We start from the raw sequence: 22,286 nt of genomic DNA, 5'->3' as shown, positions 1-22,286 counted from the left end.
ATGCCTATGTGCTTGACTTTAACAGATCTCTGAAGTGGTGTAACAAGCCACTCAGGTCAAGAGTTTAGCTCTTTTAATACAACGAACAGAATTGTGGAAGCACCTTCACGGCACGGACTGCAACGGTTACACCATATTGTCCTCTTGCACCCTATTTTAAACACAATGGGCTAGAATTTGCCTTCCGATCGCCGATTTACTACCCAGTTACTGCCCGTTTCACATCCCGATTATTGCCGGCGGTAATTTCGGTCTACCATTACCGCCGGCGAAGCTGCAAAGCGCTCGCCTACATTGGACCCCCAGAAATCACAGAAAATTCCCTGCCAGTGCTAATTTCAACTAAAAAAAATGTTTTAAGGCCCACTACTGGCCGTTATCACTGTGATCAGAACCGCCCATTTCTGAAGTACTTACCTGACTTGGGCCCAGCGTTATGCCCCCTCCATTTTCTTTTCAGCTTTACACTGGACCAGAAGTTAATGAAGAAAACCTTTGCTGGGGTTTAGTACAACAGGCACCAAATGCCCACTGGTACATCACCCCAATGGCTATTTTTATTTGGTGTTCCTGATGTGTAAATTAGTCGCATTGCAATTTGTAAAAAGGTTTTTAGGTTTTCCAGCAAACCTTCTCTTTGAGTGCTCAGATGCTGATCCATTAAGGCCAGAACTTCAGTGTGTAAGTCCAGTTAATATAAGCAGGCTTTTCAATTGGAGTGACATCTTGGCCGTGCTTGATCCTATCATTGCTCAACAAAGTCAGGAGTCAGAACCTTGGCTGATTTACTGCACCTTACCCCTCCCCGCATCCCAGCCAAGGAGCGCTAATTTGTAGCATCCACACTGCCACCGGAGTCAGGAGTCAGAACCTTGGCTGATTTACTGCACCTTACCCCTCCCCGCATCCCAGCCAAGGAGCGCTAATTTGTAGCATCCACACTGCCACCGGAGTCAGGAGTCAGAACCTTGGCTGATTTACTGCGCCTTGCCCCACCCCACCCCAATACAACCTCCCCTCCCTCGCCATGTCTTGATAGCTGCCATGAATTCAGAGACACACTGAACTCGGACTCTCCCAATCAAAACATTATTTTAAAAATAAACCCAATTGGATTGCAGATATTTCGCGTCTGTTTGAATGGAGTAAATGACATGCCGAGCAGCTGATTTTGTGGGTGGTAGGTAAGGTAGTTTGTAAAATATATAACACCACTCAGGAAGAAGCCATTGGAGTTATGCCCACTGAGATATTCATTGCTGAACATGAATTATTTCTGGGAAATTTTCTCCCCCACCCCTCCCCCCTCCCCTTTACTGATGCTGCTGTAGCGGGGCCACGGATGGGGGAGGGGTTGTGCCCACGCAATGGGGCCTCATCCAAGTCACTGTACAAAACGATCTGAGGGGAGTAGTGGTGGTGGGGGGGGGGGGGGGGGGAGGGTGGGCGTGGAGAAGGGCGTCAGTCACTGGTGTTTAGAGTGACCTGAGAGGGGGCGAAGAAGGGTGTCGGAAACTGGGTCTACAAGGAGACTTGAGAGGTGGGGGGGAAGGGTGTCAGTCACTAGGTGTACATCCTTCACATGGCTTGACAGTTCGTGGAGCTATTCAACTGTAGCAGGCGTAACAACTAATGTATGCACCTGTGAGAATGCTCACAGGTTGGTAGAGCTGTTGCATTGTGAGTGGCTTACCTAGTTACGTGATGTTCACAAGACTCAAGAAAACCCCAGTCAGTTGGGTCTAGGTCATCCAAGATGAGGTATGAGTTTACAGGGGACACTGTCAATCACACATTTAAAGTTGTGTTTCCTAAAAGTTGTCAAATGGAATATACTTTCACCTTTCTAGAAGTAAGTGAGACACAGTGGAAGAATTGTTTAGTTGAATAAAATTTTCCATAAAATTTGTAAGTTGTATTAAACTTGAACAATGTAATAAAATAAAATTTTTTGTGAATACAAATTTTCACAACAAAAAACATTATGAACAACAAACAGCAACAACAACAACATCAACAGTATAAACACCAGTGAAAACAGCCCTGCACCCTCCCACAATTCAACTGCGGCCACCTTTCCCAATGCCTTTCCTCCCCATTACCCCCTGACCCTTGGCCCTGACCCCCTCCTCTTTTCCCATTAACAATAACCCTGGCTCTGCCCACGTCGGGACCAGTACACCATGCACCAACAGAGCATTGGCATTGGTGGTCCGGGTGTTCTCCCTCACCGCAGCAATCAGCTCCGCCAAGTCCTCTGATTGGCGGGCTGCTAAAGCTGCGATGTTTTCGGACAAGCCAGCAATTGCCTGGATGAGCTCTCGAATCAAATCGATGCTCATCGTGGACAGTCCCACCATGTCCAGGCTAGTATCTGCCTGTCGCGCAACATTCCCACTTTGGCGGATCAGCTTCCGCGGATTCACCACGGGGATCGGTGTGTGCCATTGCAGTCCGCTTGGTACCGCTTCCTTGGACTGGAATCCAAGAAAGTTGGATTCCGCCAAGGAACCGGTGGCCTTCGGTAGAAAGGACCCTTGAAGTCCCGCCACCTCTCCCTCCTCATGCAACACCAGCATTACAACGCTTTGAGAAGTGTTGTCCTCGAGCTCCTCCAGCATCATCTCTACTGTCTCCTCCACCACCATCTCTTCATTTGTTCTTCCCTGCAATGACTCCTCTCTGGGGGGGGTAGGCGGCTCCACCTGTGCAACTGTAACAATATAACATTAATGGTTGGCGGCAGGGAAGGGGAGGAGTCAGAGGTAACATCAGAGCAATTCAGTTTGCGCAGACTTGTGTGGAGAACAAACATTTTTTACTGAGAATCATATGAAAGTATCATAAGCAAAGTATAGCGAAACTACATGACATAACAAAACTTCGGTCCCAAACAGTTTGGTTTCCAAGTGGCACATTGTGATAAACCAAAACATCATGTCACAACTAACAACATTTCTTGTTCCCAACATTACATTCTATATTATATTGCCATAAGATTGAATTACATGACCGCAGTACAGTCCAGGGATTATGCAGACTTACCCTCCGGGAGAACTGGTTCAGCACCAACACACGTGGCGGTACGATCAGACGCCCCCGTCAGGGCTGCAGCACGTTCCTTGAGGTCCGTCAGAGGAATAGTCTTCGACAGACCACCACCTGTTTTGCAGAGCTGTACCCTATTGCCAGCTGGTTTTTTCTGCAAAGGTGACAAAAAATATGTGAACTAATTTGACAGCTACTAATACCGAACACATACATACATACATACATACACATATATATATATATATATATATATACACACAATTAATATAATATAAAATAATATAATTAATAATATAACTAATAATAATCTTATCGCCCCCCAGTCTTTTCGCCAATGAGTGCACGATTTAGCTTTTGTTAGCACGCAAATGTTGCATGATGAACACATGCAAATACAGAGGACTAACACAATAAGATTATTGCTAGTTATATTATTAATGATATTATTTTATATTATATTAATTGCAAATATACTGAATATAATCAAATGTACTCCTGAAAACACCTCACAAATCCTCTCACAGCTACTCTCTCACTGACCTCAACCAATCTCTGCAGCTTCAAGATGTCCAGTGCTCCCCTACTCTTCTCTGCGCATGTGCAGGGTCACCCTTGACCCCGAAATCGTGGGAGAATGACCGCGCATGTGCAGAGAAGATTTTCCAGCCGTTTTCTGCAGTGGTTCTGCTTCTCTTACAAAAGGTAAGGAGATCGCCAACTTTTCTCCCGTTCTCGCCGCCCGCTCCAGTCCGCCATCGCTAGGCTTTGCCACCGCTGACATCGAGGACCCAAAAACTGCGAGAGCAAGCATCAGCAGTATTCCGGCGGTTAAAATGACGCAACCACCGGAATACCGCTAATCATCCAGTGCCAGTGATCGGAGGGGAAATTCTAGGCCATCGAATCTACTGCAGAGATGTTACCAAGTACAGTCAGGAAGTCCACTCAGCTCTTTTCTCCAATAGGAACAAAACACCAGTTTAATCTGGACAAAGATAACTGTTAAACTATAGTCATTCCAATAAAGAAAGAGCGGACCTGCATTTAATAGCATCTTTTATAACCTCAGTATATTCCAAAGCCAATGAGGAACTTTTGAAATGTAATCACTGTTATAATGTACTATGCACCCCTATATGGGTAAAATCTCCTCAGCAGGGTTTAAAAAGGGAAAGGGTTACTTAGTATTCTGCAAATCAATCATTTATAAGGTCAGTACAAACTATCCAATCTGTATGATGATTGCTGGCGGATATATTAGAATCGCAGTTGCATTGGCACAGCTATAAATGCAGTTGGAAGTGGTGATTGAGAGTCAAGGCAAATTGGTTACATCCATTCAGGTTCAAGTGGGCTAAGAGGTTAAGGTGGTTCCAACTATACTATTTGGGGGCTATCAGGGCTTTGGAAAAAATGTTGATTTCATATAGATTCAGAACCATAAAGTGAAAATGTGTTAAAGACAGTCACTTAATGTCAGGTTGGCTCAGTGGTTGCACTTTGAGTCAGAAGATTGTGGGTTCAAGCCACAGATGGCAGAATTTGAGCATATAATCTAAGCTGACACCTCAGTGCAAGTACTGATGTTAAACCAAGGCCCTATCTTCCTGTTCAGGTGGATATAAGATCCCATGGTACCATTTCAAGAAGAGCAGGGAAGTTCCGAACAAATTTATCCCTCAACCAACATCACCAGTAAAGATTAACAAGTCATTTCAGGATGTCCTAAGGACATTCAAAAGTAATTCAGTGTGTTTGAAGAACTTTGGGGTGTCTTGAGCACATAAAAGGCACTATATAAATGCACAATCATTTTTTTAATTTTTCAGTTGCAGCATGCCTTGTAAGAAAGAGAAACACATCTGCAAAATGCATTGATCCTGACATTTTGCATTAAAAATAGCATTCCATGTTACATTGTAGCGAAGCTACGATGCTGGGAGCTTTAAAGAAACATGGCTCCTATTTCTGAGGAATGCAGAAGAGCATGTCAGGAGCAGTAACAGGCGTACCTAAAAATGAGGTACCAACCTGGGGAAGCTGCAACGCAAGACTACATGCATTCTCAACAGCGAAAGCAGCACACTATAGACAGAGCTAAGCGATTCCACAATTAACGGATCAGATCAAAGCTCTGCAGTCCTGCCACATCCAGTCGTGAATGGTGGTGGACAATTAAACAACTAATGGGAGGAGGAGGCTGCATGAATATCCCCATCCTCAATTATAGTGGAAGCCAAGGCGAAACATTTGCAACCATTATCATCCAGAAGTGCCAAGTGGATGATCTATATCGGACTCCTCCTGACGACCCACCATTACAGATGTCAATCTTCAGCCAATTCAATTCACTCCACTTGATATCAAGAAATGGCTGAATGCATTGGATAGAGCAAAGGCTATGGGCTCCGACAACATCCTGGCAGTTGTGCTGAAGACTTGCGCTCCAGAACTAGCCGCGCCTCTAGCCAACCTGTTCCAATACAGCTACAACACTGGCATCTACCCAACAATGTGGAAAATTGCCCAGGTATTTCCTGTCCACGAAAAGCAGGAGAAATCCAATCCAGCCAATTACTGCCCCGTTAGTCTGCTCTCAATCATCAGCAAAGTGATGGAAAGTGTCATCCACAGTGCTACTGAGCGGCACTTACTCATCAATAACCTTGTAGTGTATGGAGAAAGAGTCAGACTGAACTCTGTGAGCTCAAAGTAAAGTGTGACCTTAGTCTTTTATTGCAGGTCTCCCGAGTGCCTCTCCAAACTGCGAAGTCTCCTTAAATACCTGTGCTCCCAAGGGATTATGGGATTCCTTGGGACTCCAGGGGATGAGCCCTCTGGTGGCTGTACAGAATAGATACAAGTTTACATATATAACACTCCCCCCCCCCCCCCCCGCCCCAAAGTCAATACTGTAACTATTTACAATGTGAATCGATCTAGGGCCCTTCTTGCCCTGGTTGATCGTCCCAGTGTGAAAGCTGGTGTTGTTGAATCATTTGTTGGGCCCTCGCTGGGCTGCTGTGCAGCTGGCCTTGCTGGGCTGCCTGGTGTATTGGGCGCTGCTGGGCTGCTGTGGATGATGGGTTCTGCTTCATGGTCAACCGTAGTGCCGGTTGCCACAGGTGTGTATGTTGGGGGATCAAAAAAGGTAGGGTCCAAGGTGGGTTGCTCAGGATAGTCTGTGAATCTGAGTTTGATTTGGTCCAAGTATTTCCGGTGAATGAGTCCATTTGAAAGTTTGACCCGAAACACCCTGCTCCCCTCTTTGGCCACGACAGTGCCGGGAAGCCACTTGGGACCTTGTCCATAATTTAATACAAGTACAGGATCATTGATTTCAATCTCGCGTGACACATTTGCGCTATCATGGTATGCACTTTGTTGAAGCCGCCTGCTCACCACCTGTTCATGTAGATCAGGGTGAACTAACGAGAGCCTTGTCTTAAGTGCTCTTTTCATGAGCAGTTCAGCAGGTGGGATCCCAGTGAGCGAGTGGGGCCTCATGCGGTAGCTAAGCAGGACTCCGGATAGGCGAGTCTGCAGTGAGCCTCTTCAAGCCTTGCTTGGTGGTTTGCACCGCTCTCTCTGCCTGACCATTGGACGCTGGTTTAAACGGGGCAGATGTGACATGTTTGATCCCGTTATGGGTCATGAATTCTTTGAACTCAGCACTGGTAAAATATGGCCTGTTGTCGCTCACCAGGACATCGGGTAGCCCGTGTGTGGCAAACATGGCCCACAAGCTTTCAGTAGTGGCAGCGGAGGTGCTAGCCGACATTATCTCACATTCAATCCACTTGGAGTACGCGTCTACAACCACAAGGAACATTTTACCCAAGATCGGGCCTGCATAGTCGACCACGGTTTGGAGGGCCAAGACCATAAACATAGCGGCGCCTCCCTGGGTGCATTGCTTAACTGCGAGCATGTATTACATCTGTGAACGCTGGACTCTAAGTCCGCATTGATACCGGGCCACCACACGTGGGATCTGGCTATCACTTTCATCATTACGATGCCTGGGTGGGTACTGTGGAGGTCATTGATGAAGGTGTCTCTGCCCTTCTTAGGGACCACTGCTCGATTGCCCCACAGAAGGAAGTCTGCCCGTATAGGCATTTCATCTTTGCGCACTGAAACGGCTTTATCTCTTCCTGCATTTCCACTGGGACTTTGAACCAGCTCCCGTGAAGCACACAGCTTTTGACTAGAGATAATAAGGAGTCCTGGCTTGCCCAGGTTTTGATCTGCCAGGCAGTGATGGGTGATTGCTCACTCTCAAAGCTTCCATAACCATGGCTAGGTCTGCGGGCTGCGCCATTTCCACCCCCATGGTGGGCAATGGCAGCCTACTGAGAGCATCAGTGCAGTTTTTTGTGCCTGGCCTGTGGCGAATGACATAGTTGTTTTCAGACAACGTGAGCGCCCATCTCTGGATGCGGGCTGATGCGTTGGTATTTATCCCTTTACTCTCGGAAAACAGCGATATAAGTGGCTTATGGTCAGTTTCCAATTCGAATTTTAGCCCAAACAGGTATTGATGCATTTTCTTTACCCCATAGACACATGCTAACGCTTCTTTTTCAATCATGTTGTAGGCTCTCTCAGCCTTAGACAGACTCCTGGATGCATAAGCAACCGGTTGCAGTTTCCCAAAATCATTAGCTTGTTGCAATACACACTCAACGCCATATGACGACGCATCACATGCTAGTACCAAATGCTTACATGGATCATAGAACACAAGCAATTTGTTTGAGCATAACAATTTTCTCACTTTTACAAAGGCATTTTCTTGGCTTTTGCCCCAAACCCATTCGTCCCCTTTTCGTAGTAAGACATGCAGTGGTTCTAACAGGGTGCTGAGACCCGATAGGAAGTTACCAAAGTAGTTCAGGAGTCCCAGAAACGACCGCAGCTCCGTCACGTTCTGTGGCCTCGGTGCGTTCTCGATTGCCTCCATCTTCGTGTTGCTGGGCCTGATGCCGTCTGCCGCAATCCTCCTTCCCAGGAACACCACTTCAGGCACCAGGAAATCACACTTTGAGCGTTCTATCCTGAGCCCCACACGGTTGAGTCGACTAAGAACCTCCTCCAGGAATTAGTTGGATCTGCACTTTTGCTCCTTGGAATTTCCCGATGCCTGAACAGCGAAGTGATGTCAGCGGGCAATAGCGCTCGGACGTTGTTCCAGTTCCAGCGTATCTTTCCCAGCCAGCTCCTGCCGAGCAGCGTGGGACCATCGCCCGGTACCACCCAGAGTGGTGGCTTGTGCACCGCTCCATCATAAGAGACCTTTACGGTAGCACTGCCAATTACAGGAATCAGTTCTTTCGTGTAAGTTCTTAGTTTCATGCGAACTGGAGTTAAAACTGGCCTGGAGGCTTTGTTGCACCACAACCTTTCAAAAGTCTTTTTGCCCATGATGGACTGGCTCGCACCCGTGTCCAGCTCCATTGACATCGGGAGTCCATTTAGTTCAACATTCAGCACTATCGGGAGGACAATTTGTGTGAATGTGTGCACGCCATGTACCTCTGCCTCCTTGAGCTGAGGCTCTGGTTCATCATGATCCTCTGTGGATCTATCTGATATGTCCTTACTGTACAGTATAAATGCACACAAGGCCCATGCTTGAGAGAAGGTCAGTCTGTGACCTGTCCTTTATTTCATAGCACTCAAGTGATGGAAATGGGTGGAGCTTCCCCTTTTATCTCTGAAGGTCCAGGTTAGGAGTGTCTCCCACAAGTTCACCACCTAGTGGTCATTGTTCTCACAGTGTACAACTTAGGTTAGTTTATACATGGGTTACAATGCTGGTTGAATACATGACATCACCTCCCACCCTCCCCCCCCAAAGTCTTATTGGGATCACAGGTTGAGTCTCTCTGGTGGTTTACACTCTCTTGTAGAGCGCCTGAGTTGGGGCTCCAGTTGTTGGGTGCTGGCTTGAGTGTTTGCTGTTTGCGGTGCCTCAGGCCTGTCCGGACTGCCCACAGTGACTGGGCTCTCCTCCCTTTGGTTCCTGTGTTCGATCACCTGTGGAGGAGTGAACTCTATGTCGTGTTCTTCCTCTGCTTCTTCTATGGAGTTGCTGAACCTCCTTTTTGTTTGATCCACATGTTTACGGCAGATTTGTCCATTGGTAAGTTTAACTACCAGAATCCTATTTCCCTCTTTGGCAACCACAGTACCTGCGAGCCATTTGGGCCCTGCAGCGTAGTTGAGGACAAAAACAGGGTAATTTACATCAATACATCGCGCCCTCGCATTCCTGTCATGGTAGTCATATTGTGACTGGCGCCTGCTCTCGACAATTTCTTTCATGGTGGGGTGTATAAGGGATAACCGGGATTTGAGCGTCCTTTTCATTAGCAGCTCTGCAGGTGGAAACCCTGTGAGCGAGTGTGGTCGGGATCTGTAGGTCAACAAGAGTTGTGATAAGCAGCATTGTAGGGAACCCCCTTGGATTCTGAGCATCCCCTGTTTGATTATCTGCACTGCTCATTCTGCCTGGCCGTTTGAGGCCGGCTTGAACGGTGCCATTCTGACATGGTTAATTCCATTGCCTGCCATGAAGTCCTGGAATTCAGTGCTTGTGAAGCATGGGCCATTGTCACTGACCAAGATGTCCTGTAGATCGTGGGTGGTGAACATTGCCCGTAGACTTTCTACCGTGGCAGAGGATGTACTTGAATTGAGAATGTCACACCCGATCCATTTGGAGTAGGCGTATAATACAACCAAAAAATTTTTTCCCATGAAAGGACCTGCGTAGTCCACATGGATGCATGACCAAGGCTTGGCGGGCCATGACCAGGGGCTAAGGGGGGCTTCCCTGGGCGCATTGCCCAGCTGGGCACATGTGTTGCACCTGCGAACACAAAGTTCCAGATCTGCGTCTATCCCTGGCCACCAAACGTGTGACTTGGCAATTGCCTTCATCGTGACAATGCCCGGGTGCTCATTGTGGAGTTCTCTGATGAACGCCTCTCTGCCCATCTGGGGCATGACTACGCAGTTTCCCCGCAGTAGGCAATCGGCCTGAATCGAGAGTTCATCCCTGCGCCTGTGAAATGGTTTAAATTCCTCAGGGCATGCCCTGTACGTGGCTGCCCAGTCCCCATTCAGGACACATTTCTTGACTAGAAACAATAGCGGGTCTCTATTTGTCCAGACTTTAATCTGACGGGCTGTCACGGGTGAGCCTTCGCTTCCGAAAACTTCAACAGCCATGACCATCTCAGCAGCATGCTCGGTAGCCCCCTCAGTGGTGGCTAGTGAGAGCCTGCTGAGTGCATCGGCGCAGTTTTCGGTGCCCGGTCTGTGCCGAATTGTGTAGTCATAGGCGGCTAACCTGAGTGCCCACCTCTGTATGCGGGCCGATGCGTTTGCATTTATGGCCTTGTTGTCGGCCAAAAGTGACGTTAGGGGTTTGTGATCTTTCTCCAGCTCAAATTTCCTGCCAAACAGGTACTGGTGCATTTTCTTTACCGCATATACACATGCGAGCGCCTCCTTTTCTACCATCCCATAGCCCCTTTCTGCCTGGGACAGACTTCTGGAGGCATAAGCTACCAGCTGTAACTGACCCTTGGCATTGACATGCTGCAACACACACCCGACACCATAGGACGACGCATCGCACGTTAACACAAGTTTCTTACATGGGTCATATAGCGTTAACAGATTGTTGGAACATAACAAATTGTGTGCTCTATTAAAAGCCCTTTCCTAGCTGTCCCCCCAGACCCATTCGCGACCTTTGCGTAGGAGCACGTGTAGTGGCTCTAGCAGCGTGCTCAATTTGGGAAGAAAGTAACCAAAATAGTTCAGGAGCCCCAGGAATGAAATCAGCTCCGTCGTGTTACGGGATCTGGGTGCTCTCTGGATCGCTTCCGTCTTGGACGCAGTAGGGCTGATCCTGTCTGCTGCTACCCTCATTCCCAGGAATTCTATCTCTTTCAGTCGCAGCCGTACCCAGTCCAGTCTGCGTAGCACCTCCTCCAGGTTGTGGAGGTGTTCTTCAGTATCGTAACCCGTGATGAGGATGTCGTCCTGAAAAATCACCGTCCCTGGAATCAACTTGAGGAGGCTTTCCATATTTCGTTGGAAGATCGTGGCGGCCGAGTGAATCCCAAACGGACATCTGTTGTACTCAAACAACCTCTTGTGTGTTGCGATGGTGGTCAGCTTCTTCGACTCACTCGCCAGCTCCTGGGTCATGTAAGCTGAGGTCAGGTCCAATTTTGAAAAAGGTTTGCCACCGGATAGCGTCGCAAAGAGGTCCTCCGCTCTCGGTAGCGGATACTGGTCTTGGAGTGACACCCGATTGATGGTGGCCTTGTAATCGCCACATATCCTGACTGACCCATCCGTCTTGAGCACCGGCACGATCGGGCTCGCCCAGTCACTGAATTCGACTGGCGAGATGATGCCTTCCCTCAGCAGGCGATCCAATTCGCCTTCTATCTTTTCCCGCATCACGTATGCCACCGCTCTGGCCTTGTGGTGTACTGGCCTGGCTTCCGGGTTTATGTGAATCACTACCTTGGCCCCCATGAAAGTGCCAATGCCAGTTTGAAATAATGAGTCAAATTTTCCAGGATCTGTGAGCATGATACTCGCTCCACAGAGGAAATTGCATTGACATCGCCCCATTTCAAGTTCATGACAGCAAGCCAACTCCTCCCCAGTAGTGCGGGACTGTCCCCCGGGACAACCCAGAGTGGCAACCTGTTCTCCGAACCTTTGTGGGTCACGACTACCGTGGTGCTGCCTAGCACCGGAATGATCTCCTTTGTGTATGTCCGTAGCTGTGCGTCAATCGGCAATAAATTTGGCCTCCTGGCCTTGGACGCCCACAACTTTTCGAACTGTTTGATACCCATCAGGGACTGGCTGGCCCCCGTGTCTAGCTCCATTGATACTGGGATGCTATTGAGGAGCACTTTCATCATTATCGGTGGCGTCCTGGTGTATGAACTGTATACGTGCTCCACACGAACTTGCTGAACTTCAGCTTCCAGCGATTTCCCCCAGCTTTCATTTCTGCAATTTCTGCAAGTATTTTGCTCAACTCTGCAAATTCCGGCTGAGTGTGTGCCTCCACGCCTCCAACATGAGCTGCTGTTTGAAACAAAAGGTCCCTTGCCAGTCGATCATCCCTGACTGCCCCTGTTATTGTCCTTGAGTGCGCCATTAACAGGTGTTGATGGTCCCATAACTGGCCGCATTGTCCCTTGCAATGGCGTGAATCGCCATTCAGCTTGCCATTGTCTCTATCAAACTCCTCCTCTGGGTTCGACTACATGTTGGGGCATTCCCGATTGCCCTTGTCTGCCTGGAGAACTGTATGCTGCTTTAACAATGTTGAATCTCTGTCCCAACCTCTCGTCTGTTCTGCTCGTGGCCATGATCGCGTGGTTTAACTCCCAGTTTCTCGTCGCCATTGATACGTCCTTACTGTACAGTATAAATGCACATGAGGCCCATGCTTGAGAGAAGGTCAGTCTGTGACCTGTCCTTTATTTCATAGCACTCAAGTGATGGAAGTGGGTGGAGCTTCCCCTTTTATCTCTGAAGGTCGAGGTTAGGAGTGTCTCCCACATGTTCACCATTTAGTGGTCATTGTTCTCACAGGGTACAACTTAGGTCAGATTATATATGGGTTACAATGCTGGTTGAATACATGACACTGTCCTCCTCTGCAATATGGTGATTTGCAGGTTTAACAGGCTTTGCAGCACGTCTGCACTCGTTGGAGGTATCCCATTGTTCCACAGCCCTTGCAAACTTATTCTTTGAATCGGTATGAATGGAAACGATGATCACCCCTTCAGCGCCAACAAGGTGTTAAAGGCCTTGCATTCATCACCCTTGATGGTGGACTTTCAGACATCTGCGGACGTGTAGCTGCAGGTATGTGTGACCTGCTCTGTACATTATGATTCGAAAACAACATCACTTTGTTCACAGTACTTGTAGCAGCACTTGTGTGCTGAGAGATTTGCTTCGTATTGTCACTGGTGGCAGTGAACTCCTGGGCTATCGCTATGACCTTACTCAAGGTTGGGGTCTCTACAGTCAAAAGTTTGCGAAGTATGGTTTCGTGGCCAATGCCAAGTACAAAAAGGTCTCTGAGCATGTGCTCCAAAGTCCTTCAAATTCGCAATGTCCTGCAAGGCGTCTTAGCTTGGCGACATAACTCGCCACTTCCTGGCCTTCAGACCTTTTGTAGGTGTAGAACCGGTACCTTGCCATCAGAATGCTTCCCTTCGGGTTCAAATGCTCTTGGACCAGTGTGCACAAATTGTCGTCTGATTTCTCCGTGGGTTTCGCTGGAGTGAGCAGATTCTTCATGAGGCCATACGTTGGTGCCCCACAGATGGTGAGGAGGATCGCCCTTCGTTTGGCAGCGCTCTCTTCCCCATCTAGCTCATTGGCCACGAAGTATTGGTCGAGTCGCTCCACAAAAGTTTCCCAATCATCTCCCTCCGAGAATTTCTCAGGATGCCCACTGTTCTCTGCCTCTTTGGGTTTGCTATCTGTATCTCATCACCAGTTGTAGTGTATGGTGAAAGAGTCAGACTGAACACTGTGCGCTCAAAGTAAAGTGTGACCGTAGTCTTTTATTGCAGGTCAGCCGAGTGCCTCTCCAGCCTGTGACGCCTCCTTAAATACCTGTGCTCCAAAGGGATTATGGGATCCCTTGGGACTCCAGGGGATGAGCCCTCTGGTGGCTGTACAGAGTAAATACAAGTTTACATATATAACAAACCTGCTCAGTGATGCTCAGTTTGGGGTCTGCCAGGACCACTCAGCTCCAAACCTCACTACAGCCTGGGTTCAAAAATGGACTAAAGTGCTGAATTCCAGAGGTGAAGTGAGTGAGACTGCCCTTGACATAAAGGCAGCATTTGACTGAGTGTGGCATCAAGGAGCCCTAGTAAAATTGAAGTCAATGGGAATCAAGGAGAAAACTCTCCACTGGCTGGAGTCAGAGATAGCACAAAGGAAGAAATTGCTGCAGGAGTTCCTCAGAGCAGTGTGCTAGACCCAACAATCATCAGCTGCTTCATCAATGACAATCCCTCCATCATAAAGTCAGATGTGTGGATGTTTGCTGATGGTTGCACAGTGTTCAATTCCATTTGCAACTTCTCAGATAATGAAGCAGTCCATGCCCACATCCAGCAAGACCTCAAAGCCATTCAGGCTTGGGCTGATAAGTGGCAAGTAACATTCGTCCCACACTAGTGCAAGGCAATGACTACCTCCAATAAACGAGAGTCTAACTACCTCCCCTTGATATTCAACAGCATTACCATTGCTGAATTCCTTACTATGAACACCATGGGGGTCACCATTGACCAGAAACTTAACTGGACCAACCACATAAATACTGTGGCAACAAGAGCAGGTCAGAGGCTGGGTATTATGCAGCGAGTGTCTCACCTCCTGACTCCCCATCTACAAGGCACGTCAGAAGTGTGATGGAATACTCTACACTTGCCTGGATGATTGCAGCTCCAACAACATTCAAGAGGCTCGACATCATCCAGGACAAAGCAGCCCGCTTGATCGGTACCCCATCCAACAGTTAAACATTTACTCCCTCCATCACCGATGCAACATGGCAGCAGTGTGTACCATTTACAAGATGTACTGCAGCCACTCGCCAAGGCTTCTTTGACAGCATCTCCCAAATCCGCAAACTCTATACCATAGAAGGGCAGCAGGCGCATGAGAACACAATCACCTGCAAGTTCCCCTCCAAGTTGTGTCAGCTGTGGCTCAGTGGGAAGCACACTCACCTCTGAATCAGAAGATTGTGGGTTCAAGATTGAATACAAAAAAATCCAGGCTGATACTCCAGTGCAGTGCTGAGGGAGTGCTGCACTATTGGAGGTGCTGTCTTTCGAATGAGACGTTAAACCGAGTTCCCGTCTGCTCTCTCAACTAGACATGAAAGACATCATGGCACTATTTTGAAGAAGAGCAGGGGAGTTATCCCCAGTGTCCTGGCCAATATTTATCCCTCAATGAACACAACAAAAAAAAAATTATCTGATCATTATCACATTGCTGTTTGTGGGAGCTTGATTGTGCGCAAATTGGCTGCCACGTTTCCTACATTACAACAGTGACCACACTCCGAAAGTACTTCATTGGTTGTAAGTTGCTTTGAGACTTCCAGTGATTGTGAAAGGCACTATATAAATCCACGTCTTTCTTTCTTTCAAGTTACATACCATCCTGACTTGGAAATATATCGCCGTTCCTTCATCGTCGCTGGGTCAAAATCCTAGAACTCCTTCCCTAACAGCACTGTGGGAGTATCTTCACTACACAGACTGCAGCGGTTCAAAAAGGCAGCTCACCAGTACCTTCTCCAGAGCAATTAGGGATGAGAAATAAATGCTAGCCTTGCCAGCGATGCCCACATCCTAGGAATGAAGAAAAAAAATACAACCCACTTCAGATTCTTACAGTGAAACACCAGCCTACATATCAAATTGAGGATTACATAACACATTTCTTGTTTTGTAACCATTCAGCCCTTGTTGTCTGTCTTTATTTTACTTCCTAGCACAGCATTTACCACCAGTATTATTTTCAATTGCCTTTTTTAATTACATTATTCTTTATTGAACATGATAATAGGAGGAACCAGTGATCTCATTTACATAGGTTATCTCCTGTTAAAGTGAAATAAATCTACTCTTGTACTTGATAAGTAACTGTGGCAGCAGTGTTTACTCTCAATTGTTCTGTTAAATACTACACCATGTAATGTGCTGGATTTATGGGACAATGTTTAAATGGTGCATTATGTGATTGAGGGAGAGTTAGGTTCTCCCAGGATAGTCTTTCAGTGTACATTAGACATGTGTGAAATAAATTTGATCAAACATAGTCTACAATAAGTGTGGAAAGGAAATATTACCTATAAAAGGCCTAAAAAACAATGACATTGTTAATTATATAACTTATTCATCTAATACTCTTGGTATAGTGGGTAAAGAAAACATTCTCATTATAGGAATGTGCGGATGAAATGTTGAAGTACATTAAACATTATATCAGACGAAAGAGTACATGCCAAACATTTAGAAACATAGAAACATAGAAATTAGATGCAGGAGCAGGCCATTCGGCCCTTCGAGCCTGCACCACCATTCAATAAGATCATGGCTGATCATTCAATCTCAGTACCCCTTTCCTGCTTTCTCTCCATACCCCTTGATCCCTTTGGCTGTAAGGGCCATATCTAACTCCCTTTTGAATATATCTAACGAACTGGCCTCAACAACTTTCTGCGAATTCCACAGGTTAACCACTCTCTGAGTGAAGAAGTTTCTCCTCATCTCGGTCCTAAATGGCTTACCCCTTATTCTTAGACTGTGACCCCTGATTCTGGAACTCCCCAGCAACGGGAACATTCTTCCTGCCTCTAACCTGTCCAATCCCATCAGAATTTTATATGTTTCTATGAGATCCCCTCTCATTCTTCTAAACTCCAGTGGATATAAGCCCAGTTGATCCAGTCTTTCCTCATATGTCAGTCCTGCCATCCCGGGAATCAGCCTTCGCTGCACTCCCTCAATAGCAAGAACGTCCTTCCTCAGATTAGGAGACCAAAACTGAACACAATATTCTAGGTGTGGCCTCACCAAGGCTCTGTACAACTGTACTAAGACCTCCCTGCTCCTATACTCAAATCCTCTAGATATGAAGGCCAACATGCCATTTGCCTTCTTCACCGCCTGCTGTACCTGCATGCCAACCTTCAATGACTGATGTACCATGACACCCAGGTCTTGTTGCACCTCTCCTTTTCCTAATCTGTCACCATTCAGATAAAATGCTGTCTTCCTGTTTTTGCCACCAAAGTGGATAACCTCACATTTATCTACATTATATTGCATCTGCCATGCATTTGCTCACTCACTTAACCTGTCCAAGTCACCCTGCAGCCTCTTAGCATCCTCCTCACAGCTCACATCGCCACCCAGCTTAGTGTCATCTGCAAACTTGGAGATATTACATTCAATTCCTTCATCTAAATCATTGATGTATATTGTAAATAGCTGGGGTCCCAGCACTGAACCATGCGGCACCTCACTGGTCATTGCCTCACCTTTTCTGTGCCACATATAATGAGTTAGAATCTGGCAATTCATATTGAATAGGTGGCAAATCCAGCCCACTGTCTCAGCTTTCTGTAGTGATACCTTTAGTTCTTTACATATTCTGTTCCATTGTTTTTTGTCTTTTGTAGGCAATAACCCAAGGTGATAAGGGCTGCGCTCTCATGATGGCCAAGTTCTGGAGGATGCAGCAGATCACCACGAATTGGGACAGCCATTCCGGTGAGTACTGGAGAACTCCTCCCGAGCAGTCAAGGAAGCGGAACTGTTGCTTGAGTACCCTGATGGTCTGCTCAATGAAGTTCCTTGTGGCAGCATGGCTGACATTATATGAGTGCTGGCCACGAGTGGTGGAGTTGCGGAGGGGAGTCATCAGCCAGGTGTAGAGCAGATAACCCTTGTTGCCTAGCGGCCAGCCTTGGGTTCAACGTGATGGCTGGAAGATTGCTGGCACAGAGGACTGGTGCAGGATGAAGGCATCATGACTGCTGCCAGGATACCGGGCATTAATCACCATGATGTGCTGGGCATGGCCGCACACCAACTGTGCATTAAGAAAATGGTAGCCTTTGCGTTTACGTTACTCCTCAGCTTTAATATGCAATGCCCATAAAGCCACATGTGTGTAGTGGATGGCGCCCTGCACCATGGGTAAGCCGATATGCTGGCAAAGCCACATGCGCGTTCCTCCTTCTTCGCTTTGTTTAGAGAGAAGACAATAAAGTCCCTTCTCCTAGAGCACAGATCCTCTGTGAACTCCTGGATGCAGCGATGTACACCAAACTGCAGCTTGTGCAGCTAAATGGCAAAGATATTATATATTGGTAAATTAAAACATGACAGGCAGGTGTGATGAAAGTCGCTATGATAGAAAAGTTACAGGAAGTAACTGCAACACCTACAGAACTTGCAGACATATGCAAGACTGTGAATATAATGGATGGACGGACAACAGACTTCAAAATAATGTTACATTTAAAACTACTTTTGTAAGAAAGAGTTTTTAATACCTGCTGCCTTACAGCTCATAGTTCTACCCATATCATTTTAGAATGAACTGAAGATAGAACCTAAACAGGAAGCAACATGTGGACTCTTGAGAGACAGTAATGTTTTACAAATTGGATTGTGAGGGCCAGGAGCTGTATAGTTCAGAAGGCTACAGATCATGCTAAAACTCTCAGATGTGAGGCACATCTCTAAGAGGCTGTCTCACCCCAGTTTGGGCTCCCAAGGAAGGCTGTGCCAATCCAGCCTAAATTATCCTGTAACCTTCATCTTACCTTTGCATGTTCAGCATGTGTCAAGAAATAAGAGTGAATAGAAATGCTGTGCTGGACTATAGTTCATTTCAGTGCTGGATCAAACTGCGCCGCATATAAAAATGGACAGCCGGCCATTTTTACAGGAAAAAATGTTAAGCAAAAGTTAAGCAAAGATTTGATAAGAATAAATAAGTAGAAACTGTTCCCACTGGCGTGTGGGTCGGTAACCAGAGGACACAGATTTAAGATAATTGCCAACAGAACTAGAGGATAGATGGAATGCACTGCCTGAAAGGGTGGTAGAGGCAGACTCAATAGTAATTTTCAAAAGGGAATTGGATAAATACTTGAAAAGGAAAATATTTGCAGGGCTATGGGGAAAAGGCAGGGAAGTGGGACTAATTGGATAGCTCTTTCAAAGCCACAGGCAGGATGGACCGAATGACCTCCTTCTGTGCTGTAAGATTCTATGATTCTATGAAATACAGCCTGGGGAGAGACAGGAAACACTGCAGCTCGGCTTTATCAATAAATGAATGAATGAACGTACCGGAAAACAACAAAAACAGAATTTGAAAGGGAACAGACAGTGAATGCTGAGTAACACAAACAGCTTTTACATCTTTATTCCCATCTGTTGATTTGCTCGCCATGACTGGAAGTTTGCATTTATGTCAAAGGCAGCGTCTTATCAATTAAGGGAGCTGAAACGACAGGCGGCAGAAAAGACTTTAGTTATATATAGTAAACGAACAGTTACATTAAATAATTTAATTTTTAGATTTCAACCAAGTACAAAGTCGTTCCTTCTAAATTTATAGTAAAGATATCATTCACAATTTCTTTCATCTTGTGATCAGCAAATAATCTTTTGAAGTCTGGCTTTGCCAACCTTCATACACTCAGATTATGGACATTTAATCTTAAAGCAAATTACACTGGCATTTTGAGATTGTGACATTCGTGCTTAGTTGATTTCCGTGTCTGCCATAAGAACATAAGAAATAGGAGCAGGAGTAGGCCATTTGGCCCCTCGAGCCATTCAATAAAATCTTGGCTGATCTGATCAAGGACTCAGCTCCATTTCACTGCCCGCTCTCCATAACCCTTTACTCCCTTATCGCTCAAAAATCTGTCTATCTCCATCTTAAGTATATTCAATGACCCAGCCTCCACAGCTCTGTGGGGCAGAGAATTCCATCGATTTACAACCCTCTGAGAGAAGAAATTTCTCCTCATCTCAGTTTTAAATGGACAGACCCTTATTCGAAGACTATGTCCCCTAGTTTTAGTTTCCTCATGAATGGAAATATCCTCTCTGCATTCATCTTGTCGAGTCCCCTCATTATCTTATAAATTTCAATAAGATCACCTCTCATTCTTCTGAACTCCACTGTGTACAGGCTCATTCAACCTATCCTTATAAGTCAACCCCCTCATCTCCGGAATCAACCCTAGTGAACCTTCTCTGAACAGCCTTCAAAGCAAGTATATCCTTCCTTAAATACGGAGACCAAAACTGTATGCAGTACTCCAGGTGTGGCCTCACCAATAACCTGTACAGTTGTAGTTCCAGTTAGGTTCCAATTACAAAATTCTTTTATAATCTCTGTAAGTTCATTGAGGCCATTGTTCATTGTTCATTGTTCAAGGTTCATTGAGCAGGGGCCAGCCCACACTATGATTATGTGCGCACTAGGTCTGTGCAGCAGAGCTGGTCTCCAGTCGCCTTGGTTAATCCTTGCCACTGGACCAAGACCTAGCTCTGTCAAGCCTGTGAGGTAGCTAGTGTGCAACGGCCACCACACGTTAAAAAAATCCACGCACAAGCATCTTCCACCCTTCAAGATATAGTTCGGGACCTGGAATATTAGGTCCTTCATTGAAACACCTGTGAACTCATCCCTTTTTGGTGTGGAAGCAAGTCCTCCTCGATACGAGGGACCACCTATGATGAAAGGATATACTTGCTTTGGAGGCAGTTCAGAGAAATTTCACAAGGTTGATTCCAAAGATGAGGGGGTTGACTTATGAGGAAAGGTTGAGTAGGTTGGGCCTCTACTCATTGGAATTCAGAAGAATGAAAGGTGATCTTATCGAAATGTATAAGATTATGAGGGGGCATAACAAGGTTGATGCAGAGAGGATGTTTCCACTGATGGGGGAGACTAGAACTAGAGGGCATGATCTTAGAATAAGGGTCCGCCCATTTAAAACTGAGATGAGGAGAAATTTCTTCTCTCAGAGGGTTGTGGATCTGTGGAATTAGCTGCCTCAGAGAGCTGTGGAAGCTGGGACATTGAATAAATTTAAGACAGAAATAGAGAGTTTCCTAACCGATAAGGGAATAAGGGGCTATGGAGAGCGGGCAGGAAAGTGGACCTGAGTCCATGATCGGATCAGCCATGATTGTATTAAATGGCAGAGCAGGCTCGAGGGTCCATATGGCCTACTTCTGCTCCTATTTCTTATGTTCTTATGATGATGATGAAGTTCATTGAGGGTATAAAAGTACATCTTTGAAAGAAAATGCACTATTTTCTAGCTGTTCTCACCACTTCAATGTTTTATAGAAATGGAAAATGTTGGAAATGCGCGGCATTGCCAATGAATGTACAGCTTTAAATGTCTAATTCCCGATTGAACCTGCTCCCCCCTCAGTCGGCATTTGTGAAGAGAAAGACCTTTGCGGCGCAGACCCTTGTTCGCCCATAACACTTTTTTTCCCTTTGCATTGATTTAAAGAGAACGGTATTCAGCTAATGTAAGCTAGGCGCTGGTATTAAGCTATTGCACAGAGGACGATTTATGTCTATTATCTGATAGTTTGGTGTACTTGGAGTTGGATTTCATTCAGCCACACGACGAGGTATTTAAGTAGATTTTAAATCGGATGTGAGCATCAGAATTTGAGGCTGGTGAATGAAACCTGCATTGTTGGCCTCACTGACGACCCCGGGCAATGACTCACCACCAGTCCCACAACAGAGCGGCGAACAGAAATGCAATAAAAATTACTTACATAATTAAGTAAATGGAAAAGTGCACATTCAACTGCTTTCCCTACGTCAGCAGCTCCGGATCTTTCACATTTGACTTTGCAGCAGTTGGAATAGGCGATCATTAATAAAAATGTTCAATTGATCTGTTTCAGCCCACTCCGATACTCCCCCCTCCTTTAGTTAAATGAATGGAAGTTTTGAGCAGATAGTGGGCGGCGCTGGTTATCAGAGTGTCAGTCAGCACCGAAAGGCTAAGCTGATGCTGAGACCGTTTGAAATTGTTTCAACATCTGAAGAGACATGCAGGTCTGCAAGGGTCGTTCGCTTGGCATTTCAGTGGCGGTTGCCCACGGAGTATTCTCCGGATCTCTGAATATTCTATTGAAACTCCTTATTTCTCGGTACAATTTTATCTTTCTGACGCTGGTCCAGTGTCTCACCAGCAGCACCGCCGCCCTGACACTGGAGATTCTCAGAAGGTTGGGTAAAATAGACGTGCCGCCTTTCAGTCTAAGTTTGGCCAAAGTCTTTGCCAGTGTCACTCTGCTCTCCGCTCTCCAGTCCTGTTTGACTCTGTGGTCACTCCGGGGGCTCAGTCTTCCCATGTACGTTGTTTTCAAGCGTTGTCTACCTCTCGTTACTCTAATAATAGGAGTTTTTGTTCTCAAGAATGGTATTCCTTCCATCGGTGTCAGTGCAGCTGTCCTGCTCACTACCTGCGGAGCGGCGCTGGCAGGTCAGTATCACTCGCCATCCATCCCCAAGGACCGTGCCTTTCTCCACTCTCTGATGTTTCTCCCCTCGTGCCATTG

At 46.4% G+C, this 22,286-nt stretch overlaps 3 protein-coding genes across 5 annotated transcripts in view; 2 read left to right on the top strand and 1 right to left on the bottom strand.

The window, feature by feature from the left end:
• Positions 1 to 17,404, top strand: part of pex7 (peroxisomal biogenesis factor 7) — a 248,511-nt gene extending 231,107 nt beyond the window's left edge. The window contains exon 11 of the transcript XR_011593887.1: positions 17,339 to 17,404. The gene's annotated coding sequence lies outside the window, so the exon portion shown is untranslated. The remainder of the gene's footprint in view (positions 1 to 17,338) is intronic.
• On the bottom strand, positions 1,874 to 21,807 carry LOC139267329 (uncharacterized). Of its 2 annotated transcripts, XR_011593888.1 has the most exons (4): positions 21,495 to 21,807; positions 15,309 to 15,503; positions 3,046 to 3,202; positions 1,874 to 2,713 (listed from the first exon to the last, which is right to left on the bottom strand). XR_011593888.1 is itself a non-coding variant. In XM_070885468.1 (3 exons), exons 1-3 carry the CDS (start codon positions 21,594 to 21,596, stop codon positions 2,061 to 2,063), a joined length of 912 nt encoding a protein of 303 aa, XP_070741569.1. In that variant the 5' UTR covers positions 21,597 to 21,807; the 3' UTR covers positions 1,874 to 2,060. The 2 variants fall into 2 exon arrangements, 1 of the variants encoding a protein (XP_070741569.1); XM_070885468.1 differs by lacking the exon at positions 15,309 to 15,503.
• Positions 21,711 to 22,286, top strand: part of slc35d3 (solute carrier family 35 member D3) — a 96,156-nt gene continuing 95,580 nt past the window's right edge. For both annotated transcript variants that reach the window (XR_011593886.1, XM_070885464.1), the window contains exon 1: positions 21,711 to 22,210. Coding sequence is in view for 1 of the 2 variants with exons in the window: in XM_070885464.1 (XP_070741565.1) it covers positions 21,775 to 22,210 (436 nt within the window). In the remaining variant the exon portion in view is untranslated. The remainder of the gene's footprint in view (positions 22,211 to 22,286) is intronic.

The sequence above is a fragment of the Pristiophorus japonicus genome, chromosome 7, assembly GCF_044704955.1.
Source record: "Pristiophorus japonicus isolate sPriJap1 chromosome 7, sPriJap1.hap1, whole genome shotgun sequence".
In the NCBI taxonomy this organism is placed as follows: domain Eukaryota; kingdom Metazoa; phylum Chordata; class Chondrichthyes; family Pristiophoridae; genus Pristiophorus; species Pristiophorus japonicus.
The sequence above is the reverse complement of the archived record's forward strand: the minus strand, read 5'-3'. Positions and strand labels throughout refer to the sequence as shown.

Coding starts and splice junctions, on each gene's coding strand:
- LOC139267329 (XM_070885468.1), bottom strand. CDS start 21,596: ATGATCGCCTATTCCAACTGCTGCAAAGTCAAATGTGAAAGATCCGGA. Junction 3,203..21,494: donor TTTTCCATTTACTTAATTAT/GTAAGTAATTTT, acceptor TCACCTTTGCAG/AAAAAACCAGCTGGCAATAG. Junction 2,714..3,045: donor TGAACCAGTTCTCCCGGAGG/GTAAGTCTGCAT, acceptor ATATTGTTACAG/TTGCACAGGTGGAGCCGCCT.